This window comes from Piliocolobus tephrosceles, chromosome 6 (genome assembly GCF_002776525.5).
Source record: "Piliocolobus tephrosceles isolate RC106 chromosome 6, ASM277652v3, whole genome shotgun sequence".
In the NCBI taxonomy this organism is placed as follows: domain Eukaryota; kingdom Metazoa; phylum Chordata; class Mammalia; order Primates; family Cercopithecidae; genus Piliocolobus; species Piliocolobus tephrosceles.
Window position 1 is genome coordinate 137,521,628 of NC_045439.1, and position 22,806 is coordinate 137,544,433.

At 40.4% G+C, this 22,806-nt stretch overlaps 1 protein-coding gene across 4 annotated transcripts in view; it reads right to left on the reverse strand.

Moving 5' to 3' along the window:
• Window positions 1–8,361: 8,361 nt before the first annotated feature.
• SV2B (synaptic vesicle glycoprotein 2B) overlaps window positions 8,362–22,806 on the reverse strand; it is a 177,450-nt gene continuing 163,005 nt past the window's right edge. For 3 of the 4 annotated variants that reach the window (XM_023220900.1, XM_023220897.1, XM_023220899.1), the window contains 4 exons: window positions 17,827–17,960; window positions 15,447–15,647; window positions 14,131–14,290; window positions 8,362–11,416 (listed from right to left, as the gene is read on the reverse strand). In XM_023220900.1, the coding sequence (XP_023076668.1) occupies window positions 11,233–11,416; window positions 14,131–14,290; window positions 15,447–15,647; window positions 17,827–17,960 (679 nt within the window). In that variant the 3' untranslated portion in view covers window positions 8,362–11,232. The remainder of the gene's footprint in view (window positions 11,417–14,130; window positions 14,291–15,446; window positions 15,648–17,826; window positions 17,961–22,806) is intronic. The other variant, XM_023220898.1, reaches the window with a different exon arrangement.

Below are 22,806 nucleotides of genomic sequence, written 5' to 3' on the forward strand. Positions count from 1 at the left end.
TCTCTTTTTTCTCTGTGTCTTTTTTCTCTCCCTCCTTCTCTCTCTCTCCTTCTCTCTCTCTTCATCTCTCTCTGTCTCTCTCTGTCTCTGTCTCTCTCTCTCTCCCCCTTCTCTCCCTCCCTCCCTCCCCCTCTCTCTCCTGCTGCAGTAGGTTGCTTCCTGGTCTCTCTGATTATCTTTTAGCCTCCACGGATATAGCTAAATGCAGTTTTCTGTCATGACTTTGTTGGCATCTCAGGTAAGATTTGAATATAAAACTAATTCCATTTTCCCTGTGGATACTTCCTTTCCTTTTTCCTTTAAGCTAGCCCTGAGCCTAGATTGCCTTTCATATTACACTGGCAGATCCCCTGCTCCTCGCTCCCTCTGTGGAAACCACTGGTGAGGAGTCATCAAAGCACGCTGCACCTTGTCAAGTGTCTCCAAACGAAACAGAGCTCACATGGCATGCACTTTCTTTCTTGTGACCTACCAAGACTCACATACAGGAAATTATATTTCTGAGTCTTGCTTTATATGCATGTCCAAGTGACATTGTTCTTACTGTAGAAATCAAAACTTGGAGAGACCCTACAGCCATTGTGTCTGCCTCTTCTGTTTTAAAGATAAGGAAAATGAGGTTAAGCAACCAGTACAGGCTCTCACAGACTTTCCTCAGGTCACAGAAGTTAAGGCTGGAGCCAAGAACTTCAGGGCTTCCAAACTGAGCTTCTCCTAGTATATTTACTGCCTTCGTATGGGTCCATTGTGCTGAAAACATCTGCTCCCCTGAGCTCAGCTAGGACAGTGACTAGTTAACATAGTTAACGCCAGGAACTTTCACCCAATGTATGGAAGAGTTCAATCTTTGAGTAGACACCTTATGAATACACAAACCACCACTCCCTTCTGAATTCTCATTCATAGCACATTGTCCTTACAGAATCCCAGGGGACATCAAGAAATTTTTTTACCTATATAAAATTAACTAACAACAGTAAATGGTGAAGTCCCAATTAAATAAGCATGGGTTAAAAGCTAATCATCCGCTAGGATGGTGCAGGGTGTTCCCATCCCCATGTTTAATGATTGCTGAATCTACAATTCCTCTAAAGTTGATGGGGAAGTTTCTTTCAGACAAGATCATATTATCAGTGGTTAAAGGACATCCCAGGCCCTCCAGCAAATGCCTTCTGGAATCATCTCCACATTCAGACCCATTGTAAACAACAGAGGGGCAATACTCAGGCTTTACAAAAGCCTTTCGTTCCCCTTGGCAGAGGTAGAGAGAGAGGGCTGGCCAACCTTGGAGAAACCTTGTTTACATCTTCAAGGTAGCTACTGCCCTCTAGTGTTGGTATGGGAATAAAGCAAAAAAGTATACCTGGTTGAAACAAAACCCAACTTCACAAAGTTTTTCAATTAGTGATGGGTCTCAGCAGCCTCGGTAGGAGCTTGGAAACATCATCAAGTGAAGATATTGCACTGGGACTGACTTGTTGTGGCTCCCAAGGTTTCTTTTCTTTTTCTTTCTTTCTTTTTTTTTTTTTTTTTTTGAGACGGAATCTCACTGTGTCACCCAGGCTGGAGTGCATTCTCTTTCTTGGGGCCAACCAAGACTCACATACTATCTCAGCTCACTGCAACCTCCACCTCCCAGGTTCAAGAGATTCTCCTGCTTTAGCCTCCCAAGTAGCTGGGATCACAGGCATGTGCCACCACGCCCAGCTAATTTTTGTATTTTTAGAAGAGATGGGGTTTCACAATGTTGGCCAGACTGCTCTCGAACTGCTGACCTCAAGTGAGCCACCTGCCTTGGCCTCCCAAAATGCTGGGATTACAGGTGTGAGCCACTGCACCTGGCCTCCAAGGTTTCTATTTGGAAAATCCATATTGTTACTTCCATACTTGTTAAAATACTGAAATGCTTCCATACCAGTTAGCAAAAGGCCACCACCCTCAGCCCTCTGACAACCAGCATCACCACTCCAGAACCAGTTTCCTCCTCTGGACCCCCCCCCCAGATCTCACCATCATCCAATTACTAAAGTTTTAAAGCTCAGCAAAGCAGGAGCCACCAAGACCCGGACCCAGAGTTACAGCTGCAGTGTTAGGTCCGCATTTGAATCAATCTGGGAATTAACTCTTTTAAATATGACACTTCACTTGCTCCTCACCATTCAACTCATGTGCTCATTCATCTGTCTATTCATCGTCGATTGAGACCTACAATGTATCACATACTGTGTTAGTCACAATGAATAGGGAAAATGAGGGTTTTATTAGGTCACAGTCTTGTGGGATCCTCTACAGTTAAAATGGTATCTATAATAATTTGGTTAATATTGGCCTAGTGGCCCAGAAGCATCTGCAGCAGATGACTTCTTTTGGAAGAAGTTTGGTGGGATGATTATACCATACTATATGCCAGGTGATGAGCATTCAGACCTTGGCTCTGACTCTGAAAACAGGTTGAGCATTCCAAATCCAAATCCAAAAGTCAAAAATCCGAAGTGCTCCCGCATTCAAAACTTTTTGAGCGCCAACATGTACTCCAAGGAAATGTTCATTGGAGCATTTTAGATATCAAATGTTCAGACTTGGGATGCTCGACTGGTAGGTATAATGCCAATATCCCAAAATCTTTAAAAACTGAAAATCCAAAACACTTGTGGTCCCAAGCATTTGGGATAAGGTATACTCGGTCTGTAGCTACTGGTCTTTGGCAAGTAACTTTTTTGTGCTCCAGTTTCCCCATTTCTAAAAGGGAGAAAATAACACTTACTCATTAGGTTATTATGAAGGTAAAAGGGGATAGGCTTTAAAAGTCTTTATCGCAGTGCTGGTCATTTAGTAAATTTCATGTGTGTTTGCTAAGTATCTGGATCACAAGGTATTAAAGAATAAATCGTATTCACCAGTCACCAGATCAACTGTTACTACTATTTTAATATACCAAAAAACAAAAAAGGCATCAGTAATCAGAGCAATTCCACTATCCAGTGACAGTCAGATGGAAAATTATCTGAAGGAGAGAGAAATGAGAGGGTGAAAAATATGAAGAGAGACCAAAAGTGGGTTTTGTCAGTCCACATTTATAGCCTCAGTTTAATAATTCAGTAGCTGCATTCACTATGCATAGAATTATTTACAGACTAATATGAGCAACTCTACATGGACATATGCTCAAGCTGTATCTGGTCAGTTGACAAGTCATTGTAAACTGGCTAATGGGTTCCTTTGCCTATAACCTGCAACCCTTTTTCATGACTCATAGCCTGTGATTGTGTCCTCCACTTAGCCATAGGACCACAGAACTGGTCAATATGACTTGGGACTGGGAAATATAATGACTCTTAATCATCTCAGGTTGAAGGTGCATTACAGAAAGATGGCAGGCTTCCAAACAAACATCTTCCTCCACTGGCTACATGTCAGCACATTTGAACCAACAGTATTACAAATGCCTTCTATACCTATGAAGTATTGTTTACAGTTCTTAGAGTGCTTCATGGGACCACACACCTGGAGACAGCTAGATACTTGGAGAAATTGTATTAATTGACTTTGCTCTTAGGAACCACCATTCCGGGAGCGTATTGTTGTAGTGGACATTACTACTCAACAGCTCACCTCTGAAAAGCTAGAAGAAGTATCCCATCTAGTCAAAGCATTAAGATAGTCACTTTTGTAGCAGTTGCTGTGGTAATGATTCGAGACCACTGGCCTGACATTCAGGGAAGAACACGAACAGTCACCCACATCTGGGTACTCTCACCTCTCCCCAAAACGGGCACCTGTCTAGGCCACCTCCCACCAGAGAGAATGAAACCTGTTAATCCTTCAGAATTGCTCTTTGGAGCCCAAAGATTAATTTGAACTTTCCAAGTTTTGGCTACTTTGAAATAGAAGAGGAAGATTCACAAGCATGAATCACTATGGAAAGTTGAACCATTAAACTTTTAAGAGCCCTTCCCTGCCCCTTAATCTCTTTCATCTACTTAACTCATTACATCAAGAACAGAGAAGTAACAACAAAAAATAGAGACACCCTTTTGGTCTGGTAGAGTTGGGGACCTCCAGGATTCAGATGGACCAAAAAACTGAGACCAAATCTCACACACAAAAAATAGCCTTAGATGTGCCTCCTTCCTTGAAACCTGAAATTCATGGATAAGTTATTTTAATGTTTGGCCCATTTGAAATGTGGCAAAACTGCCAAATCTCTCTCTGACTACTTAGCACATATTTCAAACTTTAAAACGTCTTTTTATATTTTATCCCTTATGTAACCTGAATCAAAACTGACTAATGCATGGCAAGTATATTAAACCGAAAGTTGTGTGTATATATGCACACACTATGGAAGGGTTTTTAAAATTATTTTTATATGTCAAAAATATCTCCATGAACTTCCCCAAAATTTAATTTTAACAAGTTGGGACCGGGCACAGTGGCTCACTTCTATAATCTCAGCACTTTGGGAGGCTGAGGTGGGCAGATCACTTGAGGTGAGGAGTTCGAGACCAGCCTGGCCAACATGGCGAAACCCTGTCTCTACTAAAAATGCAAAAATTAGCCAGGTATGGTGGTGCATGCCTGTAATCCCAGCTACTCGGGAGACTGAGGTGGGAGAATTGCTTGAACCCAGGAGGGGGAGGTTGCAGCAAGCCAAGATCACGTCACTGCACTCCAGCTTGGATGACAGAGTGAGACTCTGTCTCAAAAAAATAAAAATTAAAATTAAAATTAAAAAATGAAATAAAAAGTTGGGCTACCTTTCAGAAATCATCTATTAAACCTACTGGTAAGTATCTATATATTTAAGGATACCTACCAAATATCCTTGTCCTGTGACACTTGTCATAACTTAGCAATGCACTACCAACATTCTGATTGCAAATCTTTAGCTCATGATAAGGTTGATATTTCCACTGTAAAATATGTAGCACTTAGGTTCTGGAAAATTACCCTACTTAAAACCATTCGAATATCAATCAATATGTCATAAAATACATTTTAAAGAAGTATTGTTTTGTCACTTTCAGTATTTTGGGTGTCTATGGAATTTGCTTTCCCTTTCTTTTGGAGGAATGCTTTAATAAAAAGCAGTCATTTGTAATTTGCTCATCAACTGCTTATAGTTATGTTTGTAAGTATTTTTATGCAATTCCTTTGTAATAGAGTCCAATGTCTAATTTTTCTGGAAAGCCACTTTATTTGCAGTTTTAATTGACTAGTAAAATTTCTATATATTTATGGTGTACAACATAATGTGTATATATACATACATCTGTATATATACACACCCACATTGTAGGGTGACTAAATCAAGCCATTTAACACATGCATTACCTCACATACTTACCATTTTTTGCATTTTTGGTGGCGAGCTGGAAAGCTATTTTTATAGGCCTTTTGTTCATACCCTATTGAAATGATCACTAATGCTGATTTAGAGAAATCTGAATTACTGAGATTGTATGTGGTAGGTAAGAAGCGGAGGACAGGGCCATCGTTTTTGAATGGCTCATCCTCCTGAGTGACAGTAGCTGTGATTAAATAAACCTCCCTACCTAGCAAAATCATCAAATGTGGTGACCACATTAACTTTGGTAGAGGACAGCTTCTGAAAGACCTTTGCTTTCTAAAGGAATATATATTAATGGTTTCTGAAATTTTAAAGTATTTTAAGCCAGTAGGACTAAAGGTAAATGGACAGCTAAATGTGTGTTTTCAGGTGAAATGACAGTAAATCCTTGTGCTCCAGCTCATAAACTGAACCTTCCAGGGAGCAGATTATGGTCCTGCTAAATAAATCTCTTGCTCATTCTGTAATTAGCAATGACTATAACAACTTTTATTTCTCCATTTAACATTTGTGAGATAGCTTCAGTCTGTTTCATTTCATCATTCATCTTTTTGGAAATCTCACTGCTGCCACAACAGCCATGCATATAAATTCCTCACCATGCCTCTGTAAATCAAACAAAATGTACTTTAAGCTTGCTTCACAATCAAAGCTGTATGTGATTTATTTTCAAACTGTTCTTAGGGCTGGGCCTAAATGTGACACAACTACGCACAAAAGCACAATGCTGTGGACAGGGTCAAAGTCCACGTAGAGAGAGAGAGACCTAGCATAGCACCAGACACACAGTAGCCATTCTGCATTCTGTAAATTTGTTTTCAAATGCGATCTATGTAGGGAAATTTACCCTACTCTGTCCTCCTTGTCTAAAGGAGGAGGCTTTTCATCCTTTTCAAGAGACATTTCTAGTGGTGGACTAGTTCAGGCGGACTGTCAGCAAGTCAGGTTCACATCCAGTCACGTCTTGATCACCCCCATGGATCCCTAGCTAGGGGGAAGCTTATAGAATCAGAGGCCCATCATAAGGCACAATGAATTACAAGATGCCACAAGCATATTTGTCTATGAAAATCTTCACCAGGTGGAAATGGCCAAAACAAAGATCACCAACCGACAGGGGAAAGGGCTCACCCTTTGCTAAGCTTCCGAAATACTTCAAGCCCTGCAACCAGACGCAGACTCATAACGACAGGACCTGAGTGAAACTAAGCAGTTTCTGGGGAAGGAAATATTTTCATTGACATTTTTGGGTTATTGTTGCACTACCACTAGTTGTCTCAGAGCTCTAGGGAAATGGTGATCATTTTTCATGGGTTGCTAGTTTTTGTGAGCTTCTGGTTGGGTTGGTTTTAAGTTATCAGAGCAACAGAACTTCCCTGACAAAAGTACCACCTATTGGAAGAGTGTCAGTGCTACTCAAAATATGGCTTGAGAATTGACACCATCTATGTCACCTGGGAGTTTGTTAAAAAATGCAGATTCTTCAGACCTCACCCCAGATTTACTGAATCCAAATCTCTGGGGTTGGGGCCCTGCAGAGTGAGTTTTAACATCTTTCTGGGTGATTCTGATGCATGCAAAAGTTTAAGAAGCACTGATCCACCTATCCTTTCCGGCTTTCATCCTTGGAGCCAAGACCCTCAATTTGGAGGAGGGGCGGCAATGTTCCCAATAAATACCACATTTCCCTGCCTCCTCTGCAGCAAAGCGAGGCTGGCTCGGCTGCAAGGCACAGCCCCTTTGCCCATTGCCCTTCCTTCTGCTTCCTGCCTGAAATGTGGATGCGAGGATCAGTGCTTCAACAGCCATCTTAGCCCATGAGGCAGCCTCAGTGATGGAAACTGTGCACTAAAGATCAAGGAGTCTGAAGGCAGGAGTGTGCTCCCAGGGATCAAAAGGCAGCCACACCAGCCCTGGCTTTCCTTCCTCCAGATTCCCTTCATATGAGAGTAAAATAATTTCCACGATAATTAGGTGATATTGGGCTCTTTCTTTTCTTTATTGCAGGGGGATGAGGGGTGAGAGGGAATTCTTTTTCCTGAACTGTAAACTTATTATAAATTGGTTTCTTTGAACTTTCAGTCGTATGCCATCCAACACAATCCCAGGTCATTTAGCACAGATGCCTCCTAGAAAAGCCAGATGTGGAAGTGGAGACACCTTTCCCAGGGCTACTGGGATTCTTACCCCACTCACCAATGTCCCTCTTGCATTCCTAGCCCCTATCTCTTCTTCCATGTAACAGTTTCTGTAAAACTGATTAGATAAAAATCAATTAGGTCTGTAGAAAACGGGCAAGTGCATCATTTCCCTTACCTAATTTATAAAGATAAAAAAATGGTACACTCCTCAAAGAAAAAAAAAAAAAGAGGAGCCACCACATTTGGAAATCCACAGCTGACAAGTAAAGTAGTAGCAATCTTTTTACAAACGAAAGGTGCATTTTGCGGATTGTAAGGTCATTGTCCTCAGTGTTTATGGCCAATTTAATATCCATCTTGCCTACTCCCTGTAAGTGGAATGAGGTAGGAGGCAGAAACTGTGACCAGTTGTTTCATCAGTGTGTCCCCAGGACTTGGCACAGGGACTGGCCCACAGTCAGGGCTCAATAAGGATTTGCTGAATGAATGAATGAATGAATGAATGAATGAATGAATGAATGAATGAATACTAATCTTTTTATGTTTAAACTGATGCTTCCTCTCATTCTAGTAAAGCCACCAAGGGAATAGTCAATGAATGGTCTCAAGGAACAGAGAATATGTGTCACATTATCCCATTTCTCAAATTGCAGGCTTCCCCAGAATTGTCACAAGAGCATCACCTTAGGCCTGTCACCCTCTCCTCACATTACATGTAACCTGGGCCACATCATTTAATCTCTTGAGGTCCCCATGATGCAAAACAAAAAGTTGAAGGAAGCGATTCTCGATGTTTCTCCTTGCTGATTCAATCAATCTAGGAATACAGAAGAGACCCTAGTGCCTGAAAATAATCTCTAACCCCAGTTCTTAAGGTTTTCTTGCAGTTATTTTTATTATTTAGTTTTAATGAGCACAAGGTAGCAGGGAACACTGGGGTTGGGGGTTATTTGTTACATAACTTCAGGATAAGGTACTACAGACTTCACAGATAGGCACACCTCTTTCACTAATTATTTTTAATAAAACCAAAGATCAAAAATCAGTATCAGGAGATGACACAATACAGCTGGGACTACGGAAAGCAACTATGTCCAAGCTTGGCATCATAAAATACATCATCATGAACTGTGAACAGATTTGCTAAACAAAGGAGAGCCTCAGCCTTTTAACCCTCCACAGCCGACATCGGGAGTCTCTTGGGGTAGAACATGAAATGAAAAAGAAGTGGATGGCCAGATGCTGTACACTGTCCCCCAGTGACCTGCCACAGAGACTATTTTTAAAGACGCATTTATCTCAGCAGGAGTGACAGCATTTAAGTAGCCAGGTACTCGTGCTAGACAATCCTTCATGAGGAAAGTCTGCAGAGCTTGGCTGCACTCTTTACAAAGGCCTGAGTGATAGATCAGATGGGAATTGCCCTTGATTGGTTAGGTGGCTGGTTTAAAGACCCGTAAAGATAATGCAGAAGTGACAGCTTGGAAACCAAATGGAGTTAGCCCCCAAATTATTGCAGCCACCCCAGCACTCAAAAGTTAATTTGATTTTAAATTTACAAGATCCATCTTAACTAGAAATGCAGGCTCTAACTGTCCTGCAAATTCTTTAAGTGGTAGCTGTTCAATGACTTGTATTATCCCATTAAAGAATAATGTTTTAGATGTGGTAATCCCAGACTCACACAATTCTCTTTTATGAACCTAACCACTGCATTCATATGGAAGGTAAATTACAGCTATATTACATCAAGCCTTTCATTATTGACACAGCATTATGTTAGGTACCCCTATAAAACACTGAGAGAAAGATTAATACACAGTGGTATATATATTTGGAGGAATCAGGGTGTCCAGTCAGAGTCGATATGTCTTCTCTTCCTGTACAGAAAAAAAGGGAGGGGTGTAAATAAAAAGGTGAGGGTTGACAGAAGGAGAGTAAACATTTTAACCATTAAAACTGATCACAAATCGACAGTGGAAAGGCGTCATAAGATTTACCTCTACCAACCCGTTAATTGAAGAAAATTACAGAAAGATGTCCCGAAGCTATCATAGGACCTAAGCATTTCTCCAAAACTGAGAAAACACTCGATGCGCCATTATTATTCTGTTTGAAATTTTTGGAGATCTCTGACAGGGAAAATGTGGCACTTTGTAGCCATTGAGAGCATTGCAAATCAATTCAAAGAACTAGTTCTCGCAGGCTGATGTTCATTCGGCCTGGGCAGGTTCAAGTTCACCTCCACTGGCGGTTGTGCATAGCTCACTGTCCCCTCCATTGTCAGATACTTCTGATGTTGTTCCTCTTCCATGCAGTCAAGACTTCAGTCTATTGCTAACCTTCATCAGACAGGTTTGTCCTAGGCTCCTCCCCCAACTCACACCCCTGTTTATGTTCAAAGCTGGATTTCAGGAAAGAGTTCTCTTAAGCACTGAAGAAAGACATATTTGGCATCCACTACACTGCCTAACTCCCACTCCAATGGACTCTGTTTCAAAAGCCCTGGACACATAGCATAGATTTCTCATGAGACCCGACCATTCTAACAAATATGGATTGCATTTGCATTTTACCGCTAGAACAAACAAAAAGTATTTACACTTGGAAGAACTGTGGCTACACTTCCCCATCCCTCCCTCAGTCCCCATGTTGTTTGATTCTTGCCAGAAAGAGTACCAGAGGCCACTGAACACATCTCACGTTGTTTTGGGGTGAGTGGCAAAGTAAAATGCCAGCACTGAAGATGGTAAGCTTGAGTTTCACAAGTCATCTGTGTAAGAGAGAGAAGTAACTACTCACTCCAACTGCACAAAGTGCCTGGATTAAGTGGACTGGACAACGTGAGTTTGTTAAGTACATCCTCCCAGCAGAAAGTTAAATGGCTGTGAGAAATTGTGCTTGCATTTCATTTGATCAGACCTCATTTCCTGGGACCTCAAACACCAAGTTCTCCCAAAATATGGCTAAAATGCTGGCAATATTTGCAGATACCAGTTGCGGAAATTAAACCCAAATAAAGTTATATACAAACTTAGTTTACAGAATACCTAACCCATTCAATTTCTTTGAATAGAGCAAAACAGAAATAAATATTCTTCTTAAATGTATCACCTAATTATCATGGAAAGCCTAGGAGACTTAGGAGAAAAGTAGATCTCTATAGATGTTGCTCAAATATTTGGCTTTCCAGATCAGAGTATTCTCAATGCTACCATGCCAGTATTCGAGTGGAAAATATGATAGGTGATACTTTTAAATGCAAAAATATATGTATCCTGTACTTCCAGCCCAATCTTCATATAATGACTCTAACTTCCAGCCAAGTTGATTTGTTAAGTTGTTGGGCTCCAAGGAGCTTTATGGAGGAGCTTGGGTATTTCTTACCCTCTAATTCCTTTTGAAATGCAAGTAAGTCCTTGCACTTGACTTAGAGAAATGCTTACTCCTCGCATAGTGTGTGCACTCACTGGAGAATCCTCTCCCTGCCTTGGACTGGGAAGACCTGAAGTTAAACACGCAGCTCTGTGATTCTAAGGGTGGCTCAGGGCACCCCCAAAACAGTCACCTGAGTTACAAACATATTGACAGCTGAAGTGGGTCCTAAACTAGGGGTCACAAAGTCAACTTCTCCTCGCGTGTTATCCGAGGTGCCCTCTGGACCGTGATAGGCAGGAAGTGTGGATGCATTTTAGTGTCCTGGACAAGATTCTCTTGACCTTTCCTTTTCCCATACGTGGTTCACATCAGGACCTGTTCTCGAGTCTCTGGCAGTCGAAGGGCAATCAGGCCACCCCCAACCAGAGAAGCAGCAGCCAGAAGGATGGGGACCACTTTGGTTATCCCAACAAAAGAAGCAAATATGGTGTTTCCCAGAATGGCGCCAAATTTGCATAATCCATTGAGAATGCCGAAGGCTGTTGCTCTGTAAAAGAAGAGGAATGGAAATAATTCTGACATTCTGAACCTCATTAGATGAACAGGACTGGAATCTCTCTTTTCCTTATTGCAGGGGGAAGAGGGGTACAAGAGAATTTTTTTTCCTAAATATAAAAATAACACATTCTCATTGTAGTCAAATTTGGAAATATAGAATAATATAAATATGCATGGATATCTAACCTCTTCACTGAGAGACAATCACCTCTGTTAACATTTTGAAGCATTTTCTTCAAGTGTTTTTCTTTTTTGGTTTTTTTTTTTTTTTCAAAGATATCTATTTAAAAACTTTTTACAGGTACTACATGCTTACTATGGAAATCCTGAAAGGATGAAGAAGTATGCAAAGCAGAAAATGTAAGTGTTCCCCCTTTTAACATTCTCAACCCTCCTGAAGCAGAGACTGCCAGTTGCCCCCAAATAGCATTTCCCCAAATGTAGGACTACATTTCCCAGACTCATTTGCTGCTGAGAATGGCCATGTGACTCAGTTTTGGCCAATGGGATGTAAGTGAAAGTAGCAGCAGTTTCCAAGAAGCTTCCTTAAGGGACGTTGTGGGTGGGCCTTTTGCTCTGTTCCCCTTCATTCTTTTCCTTCTACCCTGCTTCATGATGGAACACAGATGGTTTCATTTTGGACCATGGTGAGTCCATGCAATGAAAAACAATGAGATAGAAAGAGCCTGCATCACCCACTCTAGACTTTTTCAGGAAAGAAAAAATGCAATGCTTAACCTTCTCAAGACCACAGCAATGTATTTGAGGTTTCTGTCAGCCACAGCAAAACCTAATCCTAATTACGATCTTTCAGTCCCACTTTCCAGTGAGAACTACTGCTAATCATTTATTCTTTCATGACCTCATCTGTATGCAGGGGCAATATCCCCAATACTACCTCTCCCCAAGTGAAATAAAACGTTTCTTTCTCGTACCACAAGTTTACTAAGAAAGTGGGTATATCTTTGTACTTAAAACTCTTTCATTTTTGTCTATAACTGTACCACACTGTAGCTTTATAATCACCAATCCAGTCTTTTTTGTTTGTTTGTCTTAGTATTATTGTTTTTGTATTTTCGTTTTTGTATTTTCTTGGATCTTCTAACATATGTATTTTTTAAAATAAACTTTTTTCAAGTTCCCAGGGGGGGAAAAAAAACTTGCTGAATTTTGAATGAACTCTTTTATGTTAGAAAAAAACTAAATACAATTTGACATTTTTGTAAGATTGAATCTTCTTATCCAAATTAGGTATATCTTGTCTCTTAAATATATATACATTTATTTATCTATAATAAAAATATGCTAATTATGTGCTATTAATTATATATTATCATAATTATATATAAATATATAATCCATGAATATATACATTTTCTGAGACAGGGTCTGTCTCTGTCACCCAGGCTGGTGTGCATGTTGTGATCCTAGCTCACTATAACCTTGAACCCTCGGGGCTCTAGCAGCTCTCCCCCTCAGCCTCCTGAGTAGTTAGGACTAGCCTGGCTAATTTTCTAATATATTTTGTAGAGATGGGATCTCACTATATTGCCCAGGCTGATCTCAAACTCCTGCCTTCAAGCAATCCTTTTGCCTCGGCCTCCCAAGTCGCTGAGCTGGCATATATTTATCTTCTCTTATGTGTCTTTTTAAAATATCTCTTAGTAAAGCTTTATGGTTTTCTTCATTTAAGTGTTTCACTTGTCAAGTTGATCCCTAATTATTTTATGATGTCTGCTGTTATTAAATGGATTTGAATTGCATCTTTAACTTTTTCAATATATTTTAAAACCTATACATAATTTACTTTTATTACTGACCACCTGACCAAATTGTCTTTTTCTCTCTAATAGTCTCATTAGTTAATTCTCTTAGGTTTCCTAGATGTAAAATGACATCATATTCAAATAATAATCATTTGTCCTCCTGTTATTTTGTGTAAAACTTAGCAGTTCTTTGACTCAAATGAGAGGGGCTCCAAATGTGACACATTGTGCTCTTCCTTAGTTATCTATATCCCAATATATCCTTAGTTATCTCTGTCGCCAATTTTGGAAATATCACTAAGGTTTTTGCAGAATTTCATTTACCCACCTTCCTTACCATTTCACATTCCTTTTTGAACACGCGGCCTCTTATCTTCTCTCCTTAAAATTCACAATTTCCCCTCCACGAAGAAAAACAATTACTAAGTAACGACTTTCACCCTATGCCTTTAAACCAGGCCTCTTCCCATATATGACCTGTGCAAAATAAAAGTAACCCCTGGGCCTCCCTGCCACATTCTCTGCAGATTCCCTGGACTACATGCTGCCTCCTGAGTTTTATTTATCTCCCTGCCCCTGTGCTATTCCAGTTCTTCACTTTTTTGCCGTATCTCCCATTGACAGGTCTGTTCTCTCTTGTAGATTACATGACATGTATGGTTTTGCCAACCTTTCACTCTTATTTCCTTCTCCTGGACATAGTCTGCTCCCATCCTTTGCTTCTTGCTATCCTTCCAACCTTATCAAGCCCTAGCCTGCCAACTTTCAGGTCTATGCCCTCCCCCATGCAGGAGAAGCTCAACGTAAGAGACGTTTGTTTCATGGAACAGCAGAAAGATCATGATGGCCATGCACAGCATGAGATTCAGGGAGCAGGTAGACTTCTGACCAAAGAAACCCAAACAAGTCCCTGAGGAAAGCCCGTGGAAGAACTGACCTCTGGTTGGTGGGATACAGCTCCACTGTGATCACATCCAGAGCATTCCAGGCCGCAATGCTTGTTCCACAGAACAGGCACTGCCAGCCGATCATCGCAGACTCGCTGTTGCCAAAAAACAGGAAGAAGCAGCAGACTGCAGAGATTAACATGGAGCCACCTGCAGAGGGAGTTCAAGGTCAAAAAGAAATATGAGGCCTGTGTCTTGCACACGGCTATCACTCACAGTTCTCGTCCCATCTCCCACCCTCACTGGTACACCTGAAGCCAAGGCTGCCTGAAGTATTAGGTTCATCCTCCACACAGAGAGAGCACAGCTGGAACCCTCCCATGGCACCCCAGCCATGGCATTAGAGCCCTCTGCGTGGGTCGGATCACCAGACTTAGGAAGGCTTCTGAAGTCACCACCCTAAGGTGCTGCCCAGCTCAGAATGACGGGACAGGGCAGATAGGGGCATTTATTGAGAATCTATTATGTACCAGACATTGTTCTAAGTGCTTGAGCTACATCAGTATCAGCCAAAAAACAAAAACAAAACCTCAGTCTTGATTTGAAACCAGGATATCAAAGAGATCTATGCCTCTTGTTCAATGCAGCAATATTCACAATAGTCAAAATATGGAGTCAACCTAAGTGGCCATCAACAGATGAGTGGATAAAGAAAATGTGGTTTATGTACACAATGGGATACTATTCAGACATTAAAAAGAAAGGAATTCTGGCAGTCACAGTGGCTCACGCCTGTAATCCCAGTACTTCAGGAGGCCAAGGTTGGTGGATCACTTGAGGTCAGGAGTTCAAGACCAGCCTGACCAACATGGTGAAACCCTGTCTCTACGAAAAATACAAAAAGTAGCCAGACTCGGTGGTGCACACCTGTAATCCCAGCTACTTGGGAGAGGGAAAGGATGGGTGAGGGAAAGGAAACATCATTTCCCTCACCCTTCAACCATCAAACCATCATCCAGGACCATTTTATATATTTTTCTGACAATAATCTGATGAAGAGGCAGGGTGGATATTATTACTACCCTTATTGAAGTGCTAATAGATAAAATGACTGTCACAGAATTTCTCTGTCAGGAAATGAACAAAAATCCCTCGACTAGACCAAAGATTCTTGACTATTTCCAAGGAGCTCTGGAGTTTTCTATAGGCACGCATCCTTGGCTCTATAGCTCCATGTGTGATCTTACTTGTTGGGTTTATTGTGCAATAATTACTTAATAAAAGGGAAAATTTCCCTGTTTTAATACACTTGAAAGTCACTACCCCAGCGTGTTGAAGCCCAAAAGTGACCCTGCTGACAACTCACCAATCATCTTGAGCCTTCCGATTCTATCCATGAGCAGGGCAGAAATGATGTTTCCGGGTAAGACAGACAGGCTGCCCAGGAAGCTGACGAGGTAAATCAGGAAGTCATTATCTTGCTCCAAGTCCATGTGGCAGCCCTCCTTCTGCTCCAGAAAGGTGGAGTTGATAAACCGACAGTTGATGAACTTATGCTCGTAGAGGTCTAGGGAGAGAAGGAAACCTTCGGTTCACGTAAGTGCAAGGGAGCTGGAGAGAGAAAGGCAGAGGCAGGGATGAAGTCTGCCCCCTCCTGTAGGCAGGCTGTGGTAGCCTTTGCCAGTCAGACAGCCTCAAAGTCAAGGTAATATGTGGTCATGTCATCAAGGTATGGATGAATAGAGAAACTTTCAAAAATATAATGACCTGTTCAAGTTCCTAAAAGCAAGGGGGAATTAAACTAACACTGAGAGACTTAAAAATACATCCTCTCAGCCAAGTGTAGTGGCTCATATCTGTAATACAAGCACTTTAGGAGGCCGAGGTAGGAGGTTCACTTGAGCTCAGGAGTTCAGGACCAGCCTGGGCAACATAGTGAGATCTTATCTCTACAATAAATAAATAAATAAATAAATAAATTTTTCTTTTAAATTAGCTAGGTGGGGTGGTATGTGCCTGTAGTCCCAGATACTCTGGCACCTGAGGCAGGAGGATCACTTGAGCCCAGGAGGTCAAGGCTACATTGAGCCATGGTCATGCCACTGCACTCCAGCCTGGGCAAAAGAGGGAGACCTTGTCTTAAAAAAAAAAAAAAAAAAAAAAAAAAACGACTCTCCAGCTGGATAATAGTCCTGTTTGTACTAATCAGGTGACACTGAGACACTGAGGACCATGACAGCTAGGCCTCTCCTTGGAGGCTGCCTGGCATAGGGAAGCAGAACACAAGAGAGTTGGTTCCAGATGGAGCCAGTCACTCCAGAGCCCCTGCTGTAGTCTGTGCCAAAACCTGAACATTCTTAAAAAATAAAATCCATTTGCATTGGAACCAGTTTGCAAGTCTTCTGACACCTTCTAAGATCAGCTGTTCTGACAGAGGAAGTCCTAAACAGGCTCCCCAGAAACCTGCGTTTGGGGAACTGGCCCTGCTGTTGACCCTCTTTAACCTCCCTGAGGCTCTACCTAAAATATCTACAAAATTGGAAGAGTACACCTGATCATCTCCACTGCTTCTCCCAGCTCTGACATTTCCTGACTACATGTGTTTGCAAGAATCTCCATGATCAGAGTATTCAAATGAGGAGGCATCATTCAAACTTGAAATCATAAAACAATATGCCAGTTTTTAATGACACTTAGTAAACTTCTGGAACTCATCATTGTTTCCAGATCAGTCTAAAAGGAAATTCAGGAAGGTAAGTGCCAGAATGAATTACTAAGAGAGTCCAGAATATTTAGAGACCAGATATTGAAGCTCTTGAGGCTGATATCATAGAGGAAAAAGATGTTCTTATATAAACTATCCCTTGCTGCTGATGCCAAAAATAAAGCATAGATCTGGACATAATGCAAGTAGTTCTGTGGAAAGATTGCAGGTTTTAGAGCCAAACCATTGAGGAATGAATCCAAACTCCCTCCACTTGCTAACCATGGCCTTGAGCAAGTCGCTTAAGTCTTGATTTCCTTAACTTGGTTTCCTTAGCTATAAAAGAAGGATAAAAAAATAGTACATTTCTCCATTGAGACAATGTAGGTAAAGCCCCCTAATGAAGTTCAGTTGGTTTCCTTATACCCCAACTTCACTTGGTATGTTATTAATTTACGAGGAGGGTAGTAAAAGTAACAAGAAGTGGTGAAGTGGTAGAATTTTGTGACTTTTTAAATCACAGAAATCTAGAAAAGTATGATTTTAAAATAGTCTTCGTATTTCACTTTATGCACAAAATGTGAACAGATGTAATTTTCCCCTTTCATTTATTATTGTGAGAACATGAGTCTTGCATTTTGCAAGTTTCAAATTATGCAAGGTCTTCAAGAATGCATGCATTCCCTGCATAAAATGCAGCCTTCCTAGAATGCTAGTTGTTATTTGTGTCATCCTTCGTTTGTACCAAAGACCCTTCGTGTATAGCATCAGCCTCACTGAGATGAGGATATTTGGCTGGAACTTTTGTTTCCATTTCATTTGTGATAAAACTGAGACACAGATACATTAAATGCCTTAGCAAAGGCTGTGCACCTAATTTGTGCCATGCCTGGGGCTAAAATCCATTTCCCTACCAAGGCTTGGCATTTGTATCTATGAATACTTTCCTACTCCTGAAGTTTATGCCTCAGCATTTTGATTCTTGGACAACACTAGTTGTCTCTTGTTACAGTCTATTCAGTCTGTTAATCTTCTTACCTACCTGTGTTATAAAAGATGGTTGATTCAATGGTACAATTTTTGAAGTAGGTGTCTGTTGATGTTACATCTTCAAAATAGCACTCGTCAAAGAATGTGTCCTCAAAGAGTACATGTTTAAAGTACATTCTTGTGAACCTGTGGGAAGAGGTTGACCTCTGAGTGATTCATCTGAGAAGAAAAGAGACTTAAGACCAAAACGGAAAACACAGCAAGGCAGAAAAAGGAGATCTGCAAGCAAAAGGTACCAGAGCATTATTTTCAACCCGGACTACTTCCCCACTTCTTAGGTGTTTGTTTATTAATGGGGAAGGGCTTCAGGACCTGGAAGCCAGTGTCTAGTGTAGGTGCATACAGAGTGCTATGCACCAACCAGGTGGTTTTCAAAGGCAGGTCCACGGACCTTCTGAGTCAGAATCACAGAAATGTGAAATAGTGTGAAGTTTAAATATTGATAACATCTCACTTTCTGAGATACTTTTAAAACAAGCAGGTCCCTGGACTGGTCCTAGAAGTTTTGGAAGCCATAGAATTGTGACGGTCTGAGAATCCTTATTTTTTTTAAATTGTCCCAACAAAAATGTGGGGAAATAGGTACTTTCATTCATATTATTGGTAGAATATAATCCATGCAGCCTCTTTGGGGAGCAATTTTGCAAAATTTGAAATGCACATTCTCTTTGACCCAGGAATACCACCTCTAGGAATTTATCCTACACATACTTGTCCATGTATTCAAAGAGATACATTCACTGATCTTCATTGCAACACTGCTTGTAACAACAATGGATTACTGCCTACATACGTATGTAATAGATGCCATATAACGGAATACCATGTAGCCATCGTAGTAAATGAGGTAGATCTATATGTGTTAATATGGAATAATCTTTAAGATATATTGTTAAGTTAAAAAATCAAGATGCAACATAAGAGATTATAACACAGGCTCATTCAGGTAAGAAAGGGTATGGATACATATGCTTCCAAATATATCTGGAGAGCTACACAAGAAACTGATAGAAATGGTTGTTTCCAGGGAGGTACAATGGAAGTGAGGAATAATACACTTAATTTTCACTTTACGCCAAGTGTATGTATTATTTGTTCACTTCTTTTTAAACTCAGTTAATAAGACAGTAAGGCACCTAGACGATTATGAGGTGCAGCCACACGTGGGAGTCACTGCACCTCTCCAACTCCTGCATATTTGATAGGAAAGAACAATGCAACATTTAAAAATATATTTCACATACATTACCATCTTCCTCTGTTGGCTATATTTAACAAGCTTGGTCAAACTTTTAGGCTGGAAACCTTTAAATACCTCTTCATTTGTAAGTAATTACAACACATTCTTTCATTTTTCTATTCATTCACTTACATACTTAGTCTTCGGCAAACACTGAGCATGGTACTAGGTGCTATGAGTATAGAGAGGAAAGACAAGGTCCCTGCTCTCCAGTCTAATTGGAAAAAAGTGCAAGCAAATAGGCAACTACAATACAGTGGAAATCGCCATGACAGAGACAGCACAGGGTGCTGGTGGCCACTGTTCCTTTTCAAAAGGGCCACCAAATAATTCACTCCATGACTACCTACAATGGTCAGTGACCCTTATCCTTCATGCTCTATCGTGTCCTGCTCAGAACCCTAACCTAGAGCTGCCAATCATTAGCTTCTGCTAAAACACTGCACACAACAAGACGTCCTGGGCAAGTGTTCACCAAAAGCAGGACCCCAGACCACTTGCATCAGAATAAACTTGAGGTTATTATTAAAGATGTCATTTCCTAAATTCCAGCCTAGGCCTCTTGAACCAGAGTCACCAATGGCCAAGACCAGATTATTATACTTAAAGAAATTTGAGAATCATTGGTCTAGAAAATCAAACTATTTTGAGAAATTTTTCTTAGGGCCAAATTTGCTACAGACTTAAATAGGGGCCTCCAAAAGCTATCACTAAATTATTCAGGTTTCCATAGGAAAACTAACTGGTAAGGCTTTTGTTACAAGAAGATGCCTCTGATGTCAAAATGTATAAGCTAGACGTGTTTACTTAAGAGAGCTATTCCTGGAGACTGTTGCAGGCCTTTGCATTTCTTAATATATCCTTCTCTTTAATATAGTAATAGGCTGCTGATGTAGCCTTGGGTGATATTTTAATATTCTTCCCAGGGTGGCTGAGAAGGCACAGCCATAAATCATAAATGGGTCTGATGCAGGCAGCCCTTAAAATGTCTCTCCAAGTGAGTTAGAAAAAGTCAGAGCTATATGGGAAGAGATAAAAGGAGAAAGGGCCAACACATATTTTATGACTCTTTACATAAATCATCTCCCCCAATCTCCAGTCTATATACTGAACTAGCCCACCCAAGATTCTTCATTCAGGAGAGTTCAAAAGATGAAAGAAATGTTAGCAACAGTACTTTGTAAGCTTTTCCTTTAAGGCAACAGAAGCCATTGGCAATCCAAGGTCTATGACAAAAGTGTCATTACATATGCTTTGTTTCAGTTGCTTCAGGCCCAATGGTTAGTCCAGCAAGTGATTTAAGCTACACCAAAGTCACATTCAACATGTGTTAGGCTTGAGGGCATCACCCTAAAGAAATTCAGTCTAATTAAAGAGATAAACAAGAAAACCAGCCCTGAAAATTTAGTGTGATGATTATCAAGATAGAGGTATGCTATAAAACCACTTCTAAGGGGACACTTGTGATCCAGTTGGGTAAAGTATGAGGTGACTTACCCTGAAGGAAGAGTGAAAGCTCTCTAAGCAAAGATAAGGACATGTATTCCAGGCACAGGGAAAAGCACGTGCAGACACAGATGCATGTCATATACACCCTTCAATTGCCTTTTTTGAAAGCAGAGAATTCTCTGTCACATAAATTACATCATCATTTAAGGAGAAAATAAATAAAGGCTATGGCTCCCCAAAGTTCACGCACATAAATATTTTAATAAGCTCTCTAGCCACCATGAAATGAAATAGAGTTCTTAAGAATAGGAATCCCGGTCTCTTACACATTATCTTAGATCAGGTCCTAATCTGAGGTAAATCAAAAGACAAATAAGATGATCACTTCAGAAAATATGTACTTGGGCCTAATTTGCTTAAAGAGAAGAGGAAACAAATTCTTTCCTGAATACTCTGTGTAACTTCTCACATTCTCCAGGTGTAGAGGTCAGGCCTTCACCTAACCTGTGATGCCACTCTCCAAAACAATGAAGAGTCTGATTTTCAGAACTTAACCACCAGGAGCCCTCAAACAATTTTTTCTCCTCTCTAAGCCTGCATTAAAAAAAAAAATCTATAAAATAGGGATGTTGAGAAGATGGCTCTTTTTGCAGCTCTAGCATGATTTCCTAAACGAGGAGTACTTTTATATGTGTAGCACCAAGAAAGAAATAAAAGAGTGAACGTAGGAGATGGCCATCTTACTTCCTCAAATATTGAAATATTATTGCATGAAGAATCAGAAAATATTCATGATGGGAAATCCTGATGCCAATGTCAATCAAATAGTGTAAGGACATACATTCTTGTGCCTCAGTGAGTCTGGCAGTAAAATCCAACTTCCTCTCTCTTTTTTTTCATATACTCAAAGATACCTGAGTGGTGAAATCACTGTACCTCATTCTGTCTCCTTTACAAAGATCCTAGCACATTTACTGCCTTTAGGAACAATAACTGAAGCATAAAACATAGAACAAAAAGGGAAATAATAAAGATAAAAACATTAAATTAGCAAGAGAAAAACAGTAGAACAAATTCATATATAAATATAGTTAGAAACATCCTAAGTCAAACAGTAATTTAACCATGCCAAAATCTGGAAACAATTCAAAGATCCCTTCAACTGATAAATGGATAAACAAAATACAGTAACACTTTCAAATCATGGAATACTACTCCACAATAAAAATAAACTACTAAAAATACAATAACATGGATAAATCCCAAATGCATTATGCTAAGTAAAAGAAGCAAATTCAAAAGGCTTCCTATTGTATAATCCCATGTAAGGAACATAAAGAAGATCATTGGCTGCCAAGGACTGGGGATGGAGAAAGGGCTGACCACAAAATGGCATGGGGAAATCCAGGAGGTAATGGAATTGTCCTGTATCTTGCTTGTGGTGGTAGTTACATGACTGCACGCATTTGTCAAAACTCACAGGGCTATATAATAAAAGGGGTAAATTTACTGTACATAAATTATTCCTCAATAAAAAAGGAAGTTTCAAAAAGTTTCTAAGGTAACCATAACTAAAACAAAATCCAAACCAAGCTCAACTACTGCCTAGATTTTCTTAACCTCCCCACATACTGTTACGGCCTAGCAAAAGAGGTGTACACAATTTTTAGTCCCTACTGTCATACAAAACATCTGAATTGCAACCCAACATTACAGGACACACAAAGAAGCAAGAAAAAAACAACATCATATCAAGACATAATCATTTAAAAAATAGTACTCAGTTGGGAGGCCAAGGCGGGTGGATCACCTGAGGTCGGGAGTTCGAGACTAGTCTGATCAACATGGAGAAATCCCATCTGTACTAAAAATACAAAAAATTAGGTGGGCATGGTAGCACATGCCTGTAATTCCAGTTACTCAGGAGGCTGAGGCAGGAGAATCGCTTGAACCTGGGAGGTAGAGGTTGCGGTGAGCTGGGATCGTGCCATGGCACTCCAGCCTGGACAACAAGAGCAAAATGCCACCTCAACAAATCATAATAATAATAATGCTCAGATACAATATAAATACTGGAACTATCAGGCAGGGAATTTAATATAATTAACATATTAAAGCCTTACAGGAAAAAATAGATAGCATGCAAGAGCAGTTGAGGAATTCCAGCAAAAAGACGCAAGCTATAAGATTCAGACAGAAATGCTAGAATTGTTTTATATAGCATAACACATATTAAGAAGGTCTTTAATGGACTCATTATTAGGCTCATCGTGGCAAAAACAA